Source organism: Ursus arctos, unplaced genomic scaffold, assembly GCF_023065955.2.
Source record: "Ursus arctos isolate Adak ecotype North America unplaced genomic scaffold, UrsArc2.0 scaffold_1, whole genome shotgun sequence".
Taxonomy (NCBI): Eukaryota; Metazoa; Chordata; class Mammalia; order Carnivora; family Ursidae; genus Ursus; species Ursus arctos.
The window spans coordinates 32449951-32468152 of record NW_026622763.1 but is presented as its reverse complement, the minus strand read 5'-3'; the positions used below and the strand labels follow the sequence as shown (position 1 = coordinate 32468152).

The 18202-nt window shown below is 35.5% G+C and overlaps 1 protein-coding gene across 2 annotated transcripts in view; it reads left to right on the top strand.

Moving 5' to 3' along the window:
• MMADHC (metabolism of cobalamin associated D) overlaps nt 1-17402 on the top strand; it is a 51864-nt gene extending 34462 nt beyond the window's left edge. For both annotated transcript variants that reach the window (XM_044381603.3, XM_026492817.4), the window contains exons 4-8: nt 6308-6525; nt 9445-9550; nt 10108-10238; nt 13593-13679; nt 14479-17402. In XM_044381603.3, the coding sequence (XP_044237538.1) occupies nt 6308-6525; nt 9445-9550; nt 10108-10238; nt 13593-13679; nt 14479-14673 (737 nt within the window). In that variant the 3' untranslated portion in view covers nt 14674-17402. The remainder of the gene's footprint in view (nt 1-6307; nt 6526-9444; nt 9551-10107; nt 10239-13592; nt 13680-14478) is intronic.
• Nucleotides 17403-18202: the final 800 nt, after the last annotated feature.

Sequence of the window (18202 nt, the reverse complement as noted above, 5' to 3'; positions counted from 1 at the left end):
TAACAGCAGTTGAATGGCCCTCCCCAAAGGTAACCACTGTTAAGTTCAGTATGTTTTAGATCTTTTTTTTTTCCTGTATTTAAAAATACAAATTAAGGATATAGAATAAATGTCATATATGCTATTTTTTACTTACCTTTTTCTTTTAATGTTATATATCCTAGACTTAGTTGAATATCAATAAACATTCTTTCTTTAAAAAATTCAAGTGTAATTAACATACGTTATATTAGTTTCAGGTGTATAATATAATTTAATAATTCTGTACATTACTCACTGCTTATCACGATAAGTGTACTCTTAATCCCCTTCACCTGTTTCACCCCTCCCTCCCACCTACCTTCACTCTGGCAACCACTAGTTGTCTATATTTAAGAGTCTCTTTTTTCCCTTGTTCATAGTTCTGTTTCTTAAATTCCACATATGAGTGAAATCATACAATATTTGTCTTTAACTTTCTCATGTTGCTTATTATACCCTCTAGATCGTTGCATATGGCAAGATCTAATTCTTATTTGCCGCTAAGTAACATTATAATTTGTGTACCACATCCTCTTTATCCCTTCATCTATCAGTAGACATTTGGATTGCTTCCATATCTTGGCTATTATAAATACTGCAGTAAGCATAGGGGTACATATATCCTTTCAAATTAGTGTTTTTGTTTTCTTTGGTTAAATACCCAGTAGTGGAATTGCTAAATCATATGGTAGTTTTGTTTTGTTTTGTTTTGTTTTCTGAGGAAACTCCATAACTTAACTTTTTTTCACAGTGGCTGAACCAGCTTGCATTCCCACCAACAGTGCACAAGGGTTCCTTTTTCTCCACATCCTCACCAAATTTGTTATTTCTTCAGTTTTTCATTTTAGCCATTCTGACAGGTATAAGGTGATATCTCATTGTGGTTTTGATTTGCATTTCCCTGATGATTAGTTATGTTGAACATCTTTTCATGTGTCTTTTGACCATCTGTCTTCTTCAGAGAAAATGTCTGTTCATACCTTTGCCCATTTTTTAAATTTGATTATTGAGGTGGGGGTTGATGATAAGTTAGATAAGATCTTTTTATATATTGGGTATTAACCCCTTATCAGAAACACCATTTGCAAATATCTTCTCCCATACAGTAGGCTGCCTTTTTGATTTGTAGTCTTCTTGTTTTAATAGTTTCCTTCACTGTGCAAAAAACCTTTTTGTTTTGATATAGTCCCAATAGTTTAATTTTGCTTTTGTTTAATCTAGAAAAATGTTTCTGCAGCTGAGGCCAAAGAGATTACTGCCTGTTTTCTTCTAACAGTTTTATGGTTTGAGGTCTTACATTGAGATCTTTAATCCATTTTGAGTTTATTCTGTGTTTGGTGTAAGAAAGTGGCCCAGTTTCATTACTTTTGCATGTAACTGTCCGATTTTCTCAACACTATTTAAGACTATCTTTCTCCCATTACATATTGTTGCCTCCTTTGTTGTGGATTGACCATGAAAGTGTGGGTTTATTTCTAGACTCTCTATTCTGTTCCATTGATCCGTGTGTTTGTATTTGTACCAGTGCCATACTGTTTTGATTACTATAGCTTTGTAAAGTATCTTAAAATCTGGGATTGTGATATCTCCAGCTATGATCTTCTTTCTCAAGATTGTTTTTGCTATTCAGGGTCTTTTGTGGTTCCATACAAATTTTAGGATTATTTGTTCTAGTTCTATGAAAAATGCTGTTGGTGTTTTGATAGGAATTGCATTAGATCTGTAGATTGCTTTAGGTAATATGGACATTTTTAACAACATTGGTTCTCCCAGTCCATGAGCATCACATATCTTTCCACTTGTTTGTGGTATCTTCAATTTCTTTAATCAGTATTTTATAGTTTTCAGAGTATAGGTTGTCTTTCACCTCCTTGGTTAAGTTCATTCCCAGGTATTTTATTCTTTTTGATGCAATTGTAAATGGGATTTTTTTTCTTAATTTCTCTGCTTTTTTTTTTTTTAAGATTTTATTTATTTAACACAGAGAGAGTACAAGCAGGGGGAGCAGTAGGCAGAGGGAGAGGGAGAAACAGGCTCCCCACTGAGCAGGGAGCCCAATATGGGGCTCTACCCCAGGACTCTGGGATCATGACCTAAACTGAAGGCAGACACTTAACCAACTGAGCCACCTAGGCATTCCTCTTTCTGCTACTTTTATTAGTGTATAGAAATGCAACAGATTTCTCTGTGTGTGTGTGTGAATGTATATGTGTGTGTGTGTACGTATATATTTTTTTTCCAGCAGTTGCAGTATTTACCTAAAGAATACAAAAACACTAATTCAGAGTAATACATGCACCTCAGTGTTTATAGCAGCATTATCTACAGTAAAATTATGGAAACAGCCCAAATGTCTATTAACTGATGAATGGATAAAGAAGAATATTAGCCATAAAGAAGAATGAAAGCTTGGTATTTGCAATGACATGGATGGAGCTAGAGAGTATCATGCTAAGTGAAATAAATAAAGATAAAATGATTTCACTCATATGTGGAATTTAAGAAACAAGCAAAGGGGCATCTGGGTGGCTTAGTTGTTTAAGCTTCCAACTCTTGGTTTCGCCTCAGGTCATGGTCTCAGAGTAGTGAGATTGAGCCCAGAGTCAGGCTCCGCATGCTGGGGAGTCTGCTTGAGATTCACTTCCTCCCCCCTCTCTCCCTCCCCCGATTTCTCTCATGCTCGTTCTCTCTCTCTCAACTAAATGAATCTTAAAAAAAAAAAAAAAAAAGAAATGAGCAAAGGAGTTTTTTGATTACTGATTCAGTGTCATTGCTAGTAATCAGTCTATTCAAATTTTCTATTTCTTTTGGATTCAGTTTTGGGAGGTTATGTTTCTAGGAATTTATTCATTTCTTGTAGGTTGTCCAGCTTGTTGGCATATAATTTTTCCTAATATTCTCTTATAATCCTTTGTGTTTCTATGGTGACAGTTGTTATTTCTCCTCCTTCATTTCTAAATTTGTCTTCTTTCTTTGATGAGTCTGAGTGAAGGTTTATCAATTTTGTTGATCTTTTCTAAGAACCAGCTCCTGGTTTCATTGATTTTTTGTTTTTTAGTCCCTGTTTTATTTATTTTTGATCTACTTTTCATTCTTTCCTTCTTTCTCTTGGCTTTTGGTTTGTTTTTCTTGGCTCCTTTAGGTGTAAGTTTAGGTTGTTTGAGATTTTTCTTGCTTCCTGCGATAGGCCTGTATTGCTATAATCCTTTCTCTTGGAACAGATTTTGAGGAATCCCAAGATTTTTGACTATTGTGGTTTCATTTTGATTTGTCTCCATCTATTTTTATTTCCTCTTTGATTTCTTGGTTGACCTATGCATTCATTGTTCAGTAGCATTTTATTTAGCTTCCATGTATTTGTATTCTTTCAGTGTTGTGGTGGGGAGAAAACGCATATGATTTCAGTCATTTCAAATTTATTGAGACTTGTTTTATAGCCTATCATGTGATCTATTCTGGAGAATGTTCCATGTTTTTGATGGAATGTTCTGAATATAGGTTACGTCCATCTGTCCCAGTGTGTCATTTAAAAAGTGTCTCTTTGTTGATTTTTGTCTGGATGATCTATCCGTTGATATAAGTGGGGTGCTAAAGTCCTCTGTTGTTGTACTACTGTCAACTTCTTCCTTGTCTGTTAATAGTTACTTTATGTATATAGGTGCTCTCATGTTGGGTGTCAGAGTATTTACAGTTGTTAAGCCTGATTTAATGGTGATGAACTCTTTTCTCTTGTTTGGGAAATTTTTATCACTCCTTCTGTTCTGAATGATAGCCATGCTGGATGGAGTATTCTTGGTTGCAGGTTTTTTCTTTTCAGCACTCTGAATATATATCATGCTACTCCCTTCTGGCCTGCAGTGTTTCCTCTTAGAAATCAGATGATAGCTTTATGGGATTTCCCTTGTATGTGATTGCTCTGTTTTCTCTTACTGCTTTAAAAATTCTGTCTTTATCACTCCGTTTCCCATTTTAAGGATTATGTGTCTTAGTGTGGACACTAAGGGTTGATTTTGTTGGTGGCTCTCTGTGTCTCCTGGATCTAGGTAAGTATTCCCTGCTTCAGGTTTGGGAAGTTTTCAGCTGTTATTTCTTCAAATAAATTTTCTGCTCCCTTTTCTCTTTTCCTTCTGCGATCTCTATAATATGACTGTTGCTACATTTGTGGTGTTGCTGGGTTCCCTTTTTCTCTCTCCTCTCCAGCCTGGTTGTTTTCCATTACCCTGTCTTCCCAGTCACTGATCCATTTGTCTACCTCCTCAAATGTGCTATTCATTCCCTGTAGTATGTTTTTAATTTTAGTCATTGAGTACATCTCTGGTTCTTTTTATATTTTTATCTGTTTGTTGAAGTTCTCACTAAGATCCTCCACTCTTTCCTCAAGTCCAGTAAGTATATTTATGAGCATTACTTTGAAATCTTTATTGGGTATATTACTTATCTAGATTTCATTTAGCTCTTTCGCTTGGTATTGTCCTGTTCTTTCATTTGGGACATATTCCTCTTTCTCCTCATTTTGTTTCTCTGTGTTTTTCCCTGTTTATTTAGAAAGTAAGATCTGTGTCTTGATCTTGAAAGTTGTGGGTTTGTGAAGGGTCCTGTGGTGCACAATGTGCACAATGTGCCCTGTTCTCCAGAACCAGGCGCCTGAGGGGTGACTTTTATATGAGTTTTGAGCACCATACTGTTGTGGCTCAGCCACATTTGCCTTCAGTCCAGTCAGCTCCAAATGTCCATTTTGCTTGTTGTGGGCAGGGTTTGGTCCTCGTGCTGTCAGGGGCCTATTTGGGGCGGGGGAGGGCTTATAGTTGGACAGTATTAGTAATCAGTCCAGATGCCTGCCTTCAGCCCAGTAGTGGGGACTACAGTTGCACAGAAGTGCAGGGTACTATCTCTTTGATTTGAGAGGCTTTGTTGATTAGTAGGGCCAAGAGATTAGGTGTCTGTTCAAGTCAGTCTGCTGGTGCTTCAGTCAGACAGGTGTGTGTGGTTATCTTCCCCACTGCCCAGGGCAAGAGTGATTTTGGAGTGATGGTGTTCACTGTCAGGGCTGCTTGTAGGATGAGATCTGGCTGCAGCTGCTTTGCAGGGACTCCTGCCCAGTGGGGCTTCTTGAATGGAGTGATTCAAAGGAGAACGCAGGAATGGGTGCACAGTGTTAGCAAGCTATGTGGAGAGTATTCACGTTGGTTCCGCAGATGTCTGGGTATCTAGGCTGAGGTAGGAGGGAGAGAAATTGTACCTGCCAGCTCTTTTGTTCTTGGAGAAGTTTCCTACAGATTTTTGCTTCTCCAACACATGTTCTTCTCAACACAGATTGAGATTATGTTAAAAAAAAAAAAATCTTAATGTATACCCCAGGCACTTTTCAAATTTCTGCTTCTGTGCTGTATCTAGGGGGGATTGTTTGTTATGCTCTCTCTTTAAGGGTGGGGACTCAGTTTCCTGTCACCCTCTGGCTGTCCCAGAGCTAAACCAACTAACTGTAAAAACCTTTGAAGTTAAGCCCCACTGATTTTCAAAGTCAGATGTTAGGGGGCTTGTCTTCTCAGTGGAAGTCCCTCATGTCTGGAGTACCCCGTGTGGGGTCTTTTCCTCTGCCTTCTCTGTGCTAGTCCCTCCTGTTTGTGGTTAGTCTTACTGGGTAGTTTGGTTTCAAACTGTGTCTCTGCCCCTCCTATCCTTTCTGATTGGCCTCTTCTCTGTGATTAACCCAAAGATTTCCTGGGTGAGTTGCACTGATGCGGTTGTTATACCTAGGTGTTTCTGTGTTAACAAGGTGAACTTAGGATCCTCGTACTCTGCTATCTTCCCAGGTTCCTTCCAAAGTTTACTCTCTTATTTTTAATGACAGCGACTATATTCACTGATGACAGTGAACACCATCACTCCAAAATAACTCTTGCCCTGGGGTGGGGAAGATAACCACACACACCTGTCTGACTTTTTGATGTAATGAATTTACATACAATTCAGAGTTTCTATCAAACCCCTAATCTGTACCATTTTCTGAATTTCTACATGTTTCATAAATGACATTTAATGTCATTAAATCCATATACAGTATGGATTACTGTACTTTATTATATCCTTCTCCTTATAATGGACTTGCCTATGAGCCAAAAACCGGTTTTTTTTTTTAATGACATAAAACTATATTCACACAGGAAAGCAAATTTCAAAGATCTATTGATTTTGTAAAAAAAAATACCTAATTAGAATATTCATTCAATCCACCAGTGCACTTGACTGTTGGAAAAAATGAATTCATTTTGTTGTTCCTCTTCAGGTTCTCGAACAGTATGGCCTGATGAAACTATGGGACCATTTGGACCTCAGGATCAGAGATTCCAGCTTCCTGGGAACATAGGTTTTGATTGTCATCTCAATGGGACCACATCACAGAAGAAAAGCCAGGTTCATAAAACTTTACCTGATGTTCTCGCAGAACCTTTATCAAGTGAAAGACACGAGTTTGTGATGGCACAGTATGTGAATGAATTTCAGGTAAATTGTTAATATCATTTATTCTGTTTTTCTGATTATTAATACTATATTAGTTTCTGATCATTGTGAACATTAATTTAAAAAGTTTTTAAAAATCTTAATTCCAGCGTATTCAAAAACAACATACATAGCTTTTAAAAACTTGGCATTGTTCTATACATGTTTGCTATATAATTTTTTTTTTTAAAGATTTTGTTCATTTATTAGAGAGCCCAGGAAGAGGAGCTGGGGTGGGGGGAGCAGGGATCCTGATGTGGGGCTCAGTCCCAGGGCCCCAGGACCATGACCTGAGCAGAGGGCAGATGCTTAATCAACTGAGCCACCCAGGTGCCTCTAATTTTTTTTTTTTACTTTTTAAGATTTTATTTATTGAGAGAGAGAGAGAGAGCGAGCATGCGTGCACGTGAGCACACGGAGAGGGAGAAGCAGACTCCCCACCAAGCAGAGCCTGACCCTGAGATCATTACCTGAGCCAAAGGCAGATGCCCAACCGAGTCACCCAGGTGCCCCCCCCTTTTTTTTTAACTTTAGATTACAATCTCTTATAGGTAAATAATTATTCAAAAATACATTGTTTAATAACTGCTTATTTCAAACATAACTTCTGTATTACTAAAAAGTTAGATGTTTTCACTTGCAAACAGTAATAATTTTTATGTGGAACAAATTCCAACTAGTTTTATACTCCAAGGTATTTAAAACTTAAGAAAATTTTGAGATCTCTGAAATTCTTCAGATAGAGTAAATTAAAAAAGATAGTTTTTTTTGTTTGTTTTTTTTAGAAAATGTCTGAGATGGGGGGGTGCACCTGGGTGGCTCAGATTTCTGTCTCAAATGAATAAAAATAAAGGGAAATTAAAAATAAACTGGTATTTCTCACCTAAATGGAAAGTTACATGCAATTCAGAGTTTCTATCAAACCCCCTAATCTGTACCATTTTCTGAATTTCTACATAGTTTCAGGCTAATTTTTTGATCAAAGCCATAATATTTATAGCAGCAGCCCCTCACAGTTGTTATGGTTTATATCAGATAACCTAACATTTGGAGACAGTTGACCTCCCCTGACATTTTATCTCCGATAATTCCTTCTCTGTCTTCTTGGCTCTTCTGTCTGCCAATTATGTTATTTCCCATGTGTTTCTGTCCATCTTATTTGAATTACTCCCTGCTCACTTAATTCCTTGGCCTCCTAACTTTTTCTGTTTCTGACATTTCTGATTCTATATTTCTCTCTGCCTGCCAAACATCATTATCTGAATGTCTTAGGTTCCCCACCCCCCCACGCCTCAAAACCTGTCCTTAACTCCCCTGTTATCAATAGCATAAGTGACTTAGTCATTCTCCCACTGTGCCAAGACAAAAATTATACTGCCAAACTTCCACTTCTCTCTCCATCATATCCCCATACAGAGTGACAAAATTGCATTGCTTCTACCTCTGAAGTAACTTTTAAATTATTTGTGTCCTTTCACTTCCCACTAATAAAGCCAGAGTTCAAGGCCTCTGTATCTCTCCTCAGTTCTTAGAGGCATTATAGTGAGATGGACTGTGAAGCTAGGATAAATCTTGCTTCAAAGGTTAACTCTGCCTTTTACTTAATTTTTTGACCTTGAGAAAGCTACTTAATATTTCTGAGCCTCTGTTTCTTTATATGTAAAATGGGGATAATATCTAGCCCCCAGAGTTGCTATGAGGATTAAATGTGAAATGTACCTAAAACGCTTAAGTACAAGGTGATCAGTAAATATTGGTTGTTACTGGTCTATGACATGCACAGTAATACTAGCATTAGCTTTTTATATCTGATCTTACTATTCTTCATTGTTTATAGACTAAATTCAAAATTTCTTTTTTTTTTTTTTAAGATTTTATTTATTTATTCGACAGAGACAGCCAGCGAGAGTGGGAACACAAGCAGGGGGAGTGGGAGAGGAAGAAGCAGGCTCATAGCGGAGGAGCCTGATGTGGGGCTCGATCCCATAATGCCAGGATCACGCCCTGAGCCGAAGGCAGACGCTCAACCGCCGTGCCACCCAGGCGCCCCTAAATTCAAAATTTCTTAATGCGGCCTAAATCACTTTCCACAATTTTGATCCCTTATCTTTACCACTTCACCTCCTGCTACTCTGTACTCCCTCTGTACTCAAATCACACCATACCTTTTTGTTTGTTTGTTTTGTTTTTTTTAATTGTACCATTCTCTTTGACCATTGCATATGCTTGCACTGTTTGTATTTCTTGCTGGACTGTTTTTCCTCCTGAGTTTCTAACCTCCTTTCTACCTATTCTTTAAACTTACCAAGCATACACATTAATTCACATGTAGCTCAAATATGATTTCAACCTTTTCCTGATTTTCCCCATCTATACAGCCAGAATACTTCCTTTGTAACTCTGTAGCACTTTCCATATTGGATTACATTTATTTCTTCATCTATTTTTCTTCTACTTATTCTTTTAAACCTAAGAGTGCGGGCTGGATTTTTTACCGTCGGGGGGCTGCTCTTGTCATAGTGTCTGATGTATAGTAGGTGCCCTACAAATTTCAGTTGAATAGAAGCCTCTAAGCTCGTCCTGTAGGAGAGGCTATATATTTAAGGATGTTATTTTGTAAGTTAGTGCGATTATCCCCATTTTACAGATTACAGAACAAAAGAAAGTATAAGTAGATCTCAAAGTATCAGAAAAGGTAACATTTTAAGAATTGTCATGGCATTTTAGTTTCTTAGCCAACTTCTGCTCATATCAAGTGTTAGAATATTAGTATATTTATATGTTTGTTTTGAAGTTTTTAAATGTTTTTATTACCCCACCGCCAGTTAATTATTTTTAAAAACTTTCAGGGAATACAAGTTTATAACAGATCAGATATTGTATTTGAACTCCAGCTTTATTTATGTGTCTTACTCGTCTTAGGGTAGTAATGCACCTGTTGAACAAGAAATCAGCAGCGCAGAAACTTACTTTGAAAATGCCAAAGTAGAGTGTGCAATCCAGACATGTCCAGAATTGCTGCGAAGAGGTATATTGTGCTTCATATATTTACACTAATCTGTATTAGATAATGTCAGTAATTTTCTAATATGTTAAATAATGGAGTCCATAGGCATTGCAATACTTTGTCACTTAATATTTTAATATGTCTGGTCAGAAAAGATTACATGGCCAAGGTGAGGTCTTTCAGATGTCCCCTGACAGCTGCAGACTTTTTTTTCCCTGAAATCCTTCTACTTCTGGGTGATTATTATACCTATAATTTCATGAACTAATACATAAAGTACTGTATGTATTAGTATTAAAATTTTAACAAACTTTTTGGAAATTACAAGACCAATAACAGGTAACTTTACTTGCTCTACAGAATTGTTGACAGTAATTTCAGTTCAATAAGAGCAGATGTTAACCAAAAGTTCACTTCAAATTCTTTTTCAAAAGTAGTATTTATCAACCTAACATGGTGCTACAATAATTTAACTTAATCATCATTTTTCTAAAGAAGTTCTTTTATATATTGCTTCTTTAAAAGGAAAAATAAAAAAAAAAAACTTATTTTCTCCCTGGAATTTTTTTTCTTTATAGATTTTGCGTCACTGTTTCCAGAAGGAGCTACCAACAAACTAATGATTCTGACTATAACACAGAAAACTAAGAATGATATGACTGTTTGGAGCGAAGAGGTAGAAAATGAAAGAGAAATGCTTTTAGAAAAGGTAATTCTTTGCATTGCTGACAGTTTAAATTTTATGATATTTAAATAGCAGTGAACCAACATTTTAAAATGATGGGTGTCTTTTTAGCATTTATTCTCTGCTAATGTAATGTATTTCAGTACTAAAGGACCTTTAAATCTTTTCTGAGAATAAAAATGCCATCATTTTTTGTTTTGGGTTTTTTTTTTAGTATCTTTGAAAAACTTAGGTTCTGTCCAGTACTTCAGTTTTTTTATATTTGTGTTTTAAGAAAATTGGGAAATATAGTAAAAATGGCAAAAAAGTAAAATTAACTGTTCATACCCATCACTTTCTCTCTTTAAAGTAAATTAAGTAAAAAGTGAAAATTACTCCAGTCTTCAAGGAATAAACCATAATAGTGTACACAGTAATGTATTATATACCCACATTTTTTTCCTGTCCTTTGCTTTTTACTAGAAAATGTTTTGACACCTTTCCATAGCATTACACATAGATTTCATACTATGTAAAATCTGCATAGTATTACATTTCATGAGCAAACTATAATTTTTAAAATTCCCTTAGAAATTTATAAGTTGAAAATCAAACTTTCGCTATTATAATCAGTGAATATATATGTGCATATATTTTTATGCACGTACTTTTATCTGTAGATTCCTAAATAGGAAATTGCTGAATCCAGGGTGTTCTATTCATTTTAAGTTTTGTTGGATGCTGCCTAGATTGCCCTGGTATATATGTTGTCACCATAGCTTACCCTGGATGTTATTAGCATTTCTTTCTATTTCACCAACCTGAGAAATGTGAAGTGGTAACTTAAAGTCTTCTATTTAAAAATATGTATAAATATATAATACATAAATATGTAATTGTCTTTAAGAGTTTGATTTTGGGTTATATGAGTTTCTACAAGATAGGAAAATATTCTTTTGCCTGTGTAACAGGTCAAGATTAGCTTACTTGGGCACTGTAAGTATAATTGAAAAAATCCCCTTTAATAATTTCCATGTAAGATGTTAGCAATTTTTTTTATATTGTCTTTAGGATCAGATATATGGTTCTTTTCATTTGTAAATTATAATTTATATACTGAACAGAATCTTTTAGGATAATGACTTCATGCTAAAATGTCCCACATATAACTTTGCTAATAAATTTCCTATAGTCATGATTATGAGCAAGTTACATGCCAGTTAATAAGGAAGTTACAGAGAAGCATAAGAACTGTCTGATTTTAAAGAGATCTGAATTTAGAGAGTTGAAATTTAGGCAGTAACTCAAACATTTTCTATTTACCTATTAAGGCAGTATTTACCTAATATATACTTACCATTGTTATCATGTAGTCACTATGAGTTAAAGATTCTGAGCCTTATGTGATACTGACCCCAGTATAATTGTCAGTTTTTTATAACCAATTTCAGGACTTTGAAATGTCATATTGTTTCTAATTTTATAGTGACCAAAGCTATTTTTTTCCTATGGAAAAAAGATTTTTCTCTATTAGATATGTTAGTGATTATTTTAGAACCATCTGTAGTTTACTCTCAGTAGATATTTTATGTTCTGTAGTTTGTCTATTGTAGTTTTTTCCACCAGATGTCAGTGTTTGCTGTTGATGAGCAGAAATCTTAAGTACTTGAACTAGTTCTTCTTGTGATAATTTGGGATTCTTTTAGTTAACTTTTACCATTTCTATTGTTTTGTTCTCCTTGTAGTTTTGTGTAGTTTTGTTTCTGCTCATCAAATTGATATATTTTCTAATGACTTTTCTAGACCATATTCAATTGGTTTCCTGTTTAAGAATTAAGAGGGTTAATGAAAGGCAACAAGTATAAATATTAAGTATGAAGATAATATTGTGTTCTTTATCTTTTTTATTATTTTACAAGAAAGTGCTGGGAGAAAGTAAGTTAGCTTAAGTTGTTTCCTCTATACAGAGGAAGTTTGCTGATTTCTGCTAAAGAGCCACATAGTAAAGTTTTAGGTTTTATAGGTTATAGGGTCTCAACTACTCAGCTCTACCCTCATATTGTTAAAGCAACCATAGACAATATATAAATGAACAGACATGGATATACTCCAGTGAAACTGTATTTACACATAGAGGCACCCAGCTGGATTTGGCCTTCAGGCTGCAAGTTGCTAACCTCTTATTTTAGGATATGGCCCATCTTCCTCAGGCTTAAACTTTTGGGGATTTCAGCTAAATGCCAGACGTGCTCAGTGAGGTCTCAGCACTCTCTGTGGGCCAGAAATCCATTACCTAGCACTGCACCAACCTCTGGTAACATCATGGAGCTCCCAGACACCAGTTGGCACTCTCTGCAAGGCCGATTCCTGAAGGAATCTTGCCTTGGGAGTGCACAGCTCCATCCTTGGCTACTGAACCAGGGTGAATTACTCTGCATTCTACTTGCGAACCCCATTTATGCATGTCTCTTCCAGATGCTTCAGCAGAACTCTTGCAAACCTCCTTAGCTTAGTGACCATCACTTTGCTTGAAATCTTCTCCTTTGCCCTGTGACAAACACTGTTCCAGACAGAGAGCTGGAACAAATATGGGGATCACCTAGTTTGTTGCCCTTCTCTCCAAGATTACAGTTTTGTCTATTGTTCAGGATTTAAAGCCATTGCCTCATATTTTAGTCAGTTTTATAGCTTTCAGCAGATGGCAAGTTTGATAGCTGTTGTTCTGTTATGGCCAGAAGTAGATCTGTGTCCTTTTTTTTTTTTTTCTAAACACACTAATCTGGTCCTAATATTTGTTACTGTCTTTTTCACTGCTTAGACTTATGATAAGGCTAGTAAAAACATCATAGGAATTACCAAGTAGGATGGTGAGAACAAGATTTTGAATAAGTGATACACATACATGGTCTGTAATAATTATATACTGTACAAAAAATACAGAGGGTATATAGTGAAAATTATCATGGATAGATGTCTTTGTATAACACAAATATGTTTTTAAACAACATTCAAATGAGTGGTTCATATCTTTTCATTATGAATATTTGCCCTTTCTTACCTTATTTTTATAATACAAAAATAGTAACTAGATTTTCTAATTTGTGGCAAATTTGGGAGTTAATAGCACAGAACTTATTAGAAATTGTTCCTAAAATAGGAAGTAATTTAGAAGAAAAAATACAGTTTAGACTTTCTGAAGGAAATGAAAGTGTTGAATGACCCATTAATTTTTTGGACTGGCAAAAATAATCTTTATGACTTTATATCTAATTTATCATTAGTTGTATTTTCTTATTAATCTTATTGAGTTCTCTGTTTGAAGCAAAGGATTTTTAAAATTTTATTTTTCAGTCTAAGAATGTTATCTTCAGCATATTATTTTTGTCTTTTTCTCTGCAGTTCATTAATGGTGCTAAAGAGATTTGCTATGCTCTTCGAGCTGAAGGCTATTGGGCTGACTTTATTGACCCATCATCTGGTTTGGCAGTGAGTATTACATTTTGATAATCAGATTAACTTGAAGTAGGAATGTTTTTTTATTATAAAATTGTCTTAAATAATGGTAACTGTGGTAGAAATAGATCATTTAACAGTTTTTAAGACTCACAACTTTACCCAAGGAAGTACCAGTATGAGTCAGCTCCATTCACAACCTTTGAGGGACCACCATCACTTACAATTAAGTTTTTCTATCTGTCTTTATTATTTTGCATCCTCACTAGTAAATACTTTTACGTTAATGAACTTGGTAGTTACAAATTAGCAATCATAGTTTAAGGAAGAAAACTTTTTAGAATTAAGAAAATATGGGTGTTAAAAGAAATATTTATAAATGTTAACTTCCAGGAAGTTGTGTGTCTGACATTATACTTTGAAGAAAATAAGAACCGCTATTGTGGTCACATTTTAAATTTTGGGTGTAGCTTTGAGTTACAAATAATAATGAAATTTTTTGTGTCTTAAGATAGGAATATATACTATTTCTCTTCAAAGTCAACTTACATGTAGACTAGAAATCAAAAACTTACTTTAAAGATTGTGTACAGTTAGTGTTTGGTTCTGGGTAACGTGTAATTTGCTAGGATTATTGGTTTCACATTTCCAGAAGCACAGGTATTGGATGAAGAGGAAGTGCTTGCTCACATGCAGTACCTAAACTGCCCTTTTTATTTCTTGATTTTTTTTAAGTATTTGAAGTATTAAAATAGGTATGTGTTGATATTTACATAAAAACTATTACATCATTGTCTTTCTTTCTAATGAATATGACTTTTATTTCCTCCAGTTTTTTGGACCGTACACAAACAACACTCTTTTTGAAACAGATGAACGCTATCGACATTTAGGATTCTCTGTGGATGATCTTGGCTGCTGTAAAGTGATTCGTCATAGGCTCTGGGGTACCCATGTGGTTGTAGGAAGTATCTTCACTAATGCAACACCAGACAGCCATATTATGAAGAAATTAGGTGGAAACTAACAGTAATGTTGATTTATTGGCTGTACAATTTGTATGTACCATTTGTGTTGATCTATAAACACTCACAAAGCTTTAGTTTTTAAAATTTATTTCTAGGTATTTCAACATTTATGGATTTGCAGCATTGGCAAGTGGTATGAGATTTTTAAATCTCAAATGTTTATCCATACTATCATTGAATACATGTTGATCATATCCACATTGTATAGAATGTGGTAATTAACATGTAACCAGGACATGATCTCATATTGTTATTTCATCCCTTTATTGGAAAATCCTGTTTTATTTTTCTCTAAAAATAAACCACACATTTGGATCTGTGTTTTTTCATTGCAATATTTTTAAAATACAGTTCTTTAAAAAGAATACTGTAGTTTTTTATTTTTAAGCATTTTTAAAATGCAATCGAGAATTCTAGATCAGTGTAGCTTTAAACTTGCTAAGTGTTAGCAGTGTATGACTTTGAAGTAGTGTTTATGCTGGAAAAGAAAAAGGATAATGCTACATCTTTATATGTAAAAGAATATAAATCTCATTCTTATGCATACTAAAAGAATCCTTAACTAACTCCTAGATTTAGGCAGATAAATGTAGGTTATTTTGACAAAATAGTACCTCAGCTGCCAAATCATATTTCTCCATTTTAGTAAGAGAAACTATGATACTTTACAGAAATGCCTCATTTGTGACAGAGCTTGTTTTTGCAGCATTTTTAACTTAAAAAGAATCATCTTAGATTTGTGAGGCTTTTGCCAGTAGGAATCTCAGAATAAGTAACTTCTACCAGATGAATTAATGAAACGGATTTTTCCTGTATAAGTGACTATTTTTAAAAGGAACACCTGAAGTTGATTAGCTCACAACTTGATTTAAAACTCTGCTTAGTTAACATGTAGCTAAGTGTTGCTTAATGATTCAGAGTAATGGCTGCAAAGTTTTCATTCACTATGAAAACTACAAAGCAATAGGAGGTATGATAGGTGTACTTTTCTGCATATGTAAGTGCTCAAATTTTCATCTATGTAAGCAGCACCCACATCAAGACAGAACATTATTGGCACTGCTCCCTTCACTGTCCCTCCCAAGGGTGACCACTGTCCTGATTTTCTGCTGCATAAATTAGTTTTGATGCTTTATGCTATATGAAACCATATATAGTATGTTCACTTTCATGTCTGGCTGCTTTTCACTCAGTGTGAGAGAGATCAGTCCTTACTGTGTATGATTATAAATCTGTTTGCATAGTTTTTGCTAAATTTCCTGTGGGGCAAAACTGTCCCAATTCAGAACCACTGAGAATGTCTGGAGATAACTTTTGTCGCAATTTGGGGCAGAGTGAAAGGGGTAGTACTTCAGGCATCTACTAGGTAGAGGTCAGGGATGCCATTAAACATCCTACAGTGTGAAGGACAGCTCCCACAAAAAAAGAATTATTTGGTCCATGGCCTTGCAGCACTCGCATTGTTTCTACTGTGCATGTTGTTTATTCAGGCATTCCCTACCTTGTCTCATTGTATGAGCCCTGGTTCCTTGAAATGTCAGCATTGGCTTTAACAATTCTAAAGTGCCATCTACTGGTTGAAAAGGATACTTATTCCCAAAATGGCTATATCATTAACAACCAGAAACAACATGAGAAGCAGTAATTGCCGATTACAATATTCTTAATGAAATGTTATGGCAAGATGAGGTTTGGGAAATATAATCCCAAGGGACGCTTACTGAGAAACAGTAGAAAATAGATTAAAATGTACTATAATAAAACATAAGTGTGTTTTCTCATTCACTTATTCAGGATTGCATAAAGAAATCGTACATTGAATTATCCATCTTAAACATAAATTTGCTACCTTTTAAAATAAGGGTGAACTATTGAAATTAATTTCGACCTGTCACTGAGAAATAGGTTTTGTTGTGAAATTTGTATTTTGACAAGAACTTAGGAATTACTGTATGGAAGTTAACTGTGGAAAGGGATCATTCAGATCATCTGACCTGTATCCCTCATTTTGTAGGAGACAAAATGGGAAACATAGGAGCATGCATTAGGTTACACAGCTAATGTTAAGACCCAGCACTGGAATCAAATCTATATATTTTATGTATGTATATACACATACATACATATATACAAATTTCTATAATCATTGTCAAAAAGTTTATTTAGTGATGAAAAATATCAAAAAGTTGCAGCATTTAAACTGAAAGAACTTTCAGGTTACATAATAACTGTTGCCACATTTCATAGATAACTTTGAATTTCATTCTGTTGAACTCTGCATACTTTGAATTTCTTTGAAAATGTACTGAAACCTATCTAAAAATTTCAATTATAGATATTACACTTCAAACAGTGGTTCTCTGGCTTCAAGTGTAAAACTTTCATTTCTTTTTTTTGGACTTCTGTCACTTGTAAAATCAATATAATCCCTACAGAATTCTGCTTTTAGTTCCAATTCTGTTTCCTCCTCTTACAGCTGGTTCTCATGTTGCTCCAAAGCAGGATTTCTCTACCTCTACACTGTGGACATTTTGAAGCTGTTAATTGTTGTGGAAGCTGTCCTGTGCATTGTCTGATGTTTAGCAGCATCTTTGGCCTCTGCTCTCTAGATGCCAATAGCAACCCCTGGTCATGGCAAAAATATCTGAAGACATCATTGCTAGATTTGGGGGGGTGGAGGCTGAATGTTTATCTGAAAAATTAAAGTGTCCTAAATTTATTGCAACAAGCCTGTCCCCATTTGAGAATTACTGCGTCTTCAACTCTATTTGTACATTTGAATTACCTGGGAAGGCATTTAAACATGCGAGGATTTGGTCCCCACACCCACAGACTGATTTTATTAGTCTGATGAGGCCTGGCGTCAGTATTTTTTAATGTTTCCCGGGTGCTTCAGATGTGCAGTCAGCATTAAAACCATTAGTATTTGAAACTAATAGAGAGCCATCTAAGGAAATAAGAGTGGATTTAATGTATTAAGGAGGTATAGGAAAAACGAAGGCTACATTAAGAGTGACCTAATCACTGAGTAGAGATGGCAGGGTAGGAGGACTCTAGGCTCACCCTCTCCTGCATTTAAAAACTAGGTATCACTCACATCTCAGTAAATAAACTAGAGCAATCTGAAGACTGGGAGAACAAATTTCACAACTAAATGTAGAGAAGAAGCCACATCTGAGAGGTTAGGGAAGGCAGAAGCGGAGGTCAGGAGCTGCCTACAGGGGAGAGGGAGCCGCAGGCACAGACAGGAGAAAGCACCAGGGAGCCCACATGGGGAAGAAGACTCCCCATAATGACTAGCTTTGAAAACCAGAGGGGCTAAATTCCGTGACTTTGTATAACCAACAGGACGTGGAGCTTTAAAAATCAGCTGACTCAGCACTGGGCCAGGGAAGGCGAGTGATAGCTGGGTCCCCACACTTAAAGACAGCAGCTTGCAGAGAGGCACCATTGAAGTGACAGTTTGGGACAAACAAGAAGGTGGACTTTTTATACAGATTTTGGAGCATGTTGGGGAACTTATCCAAG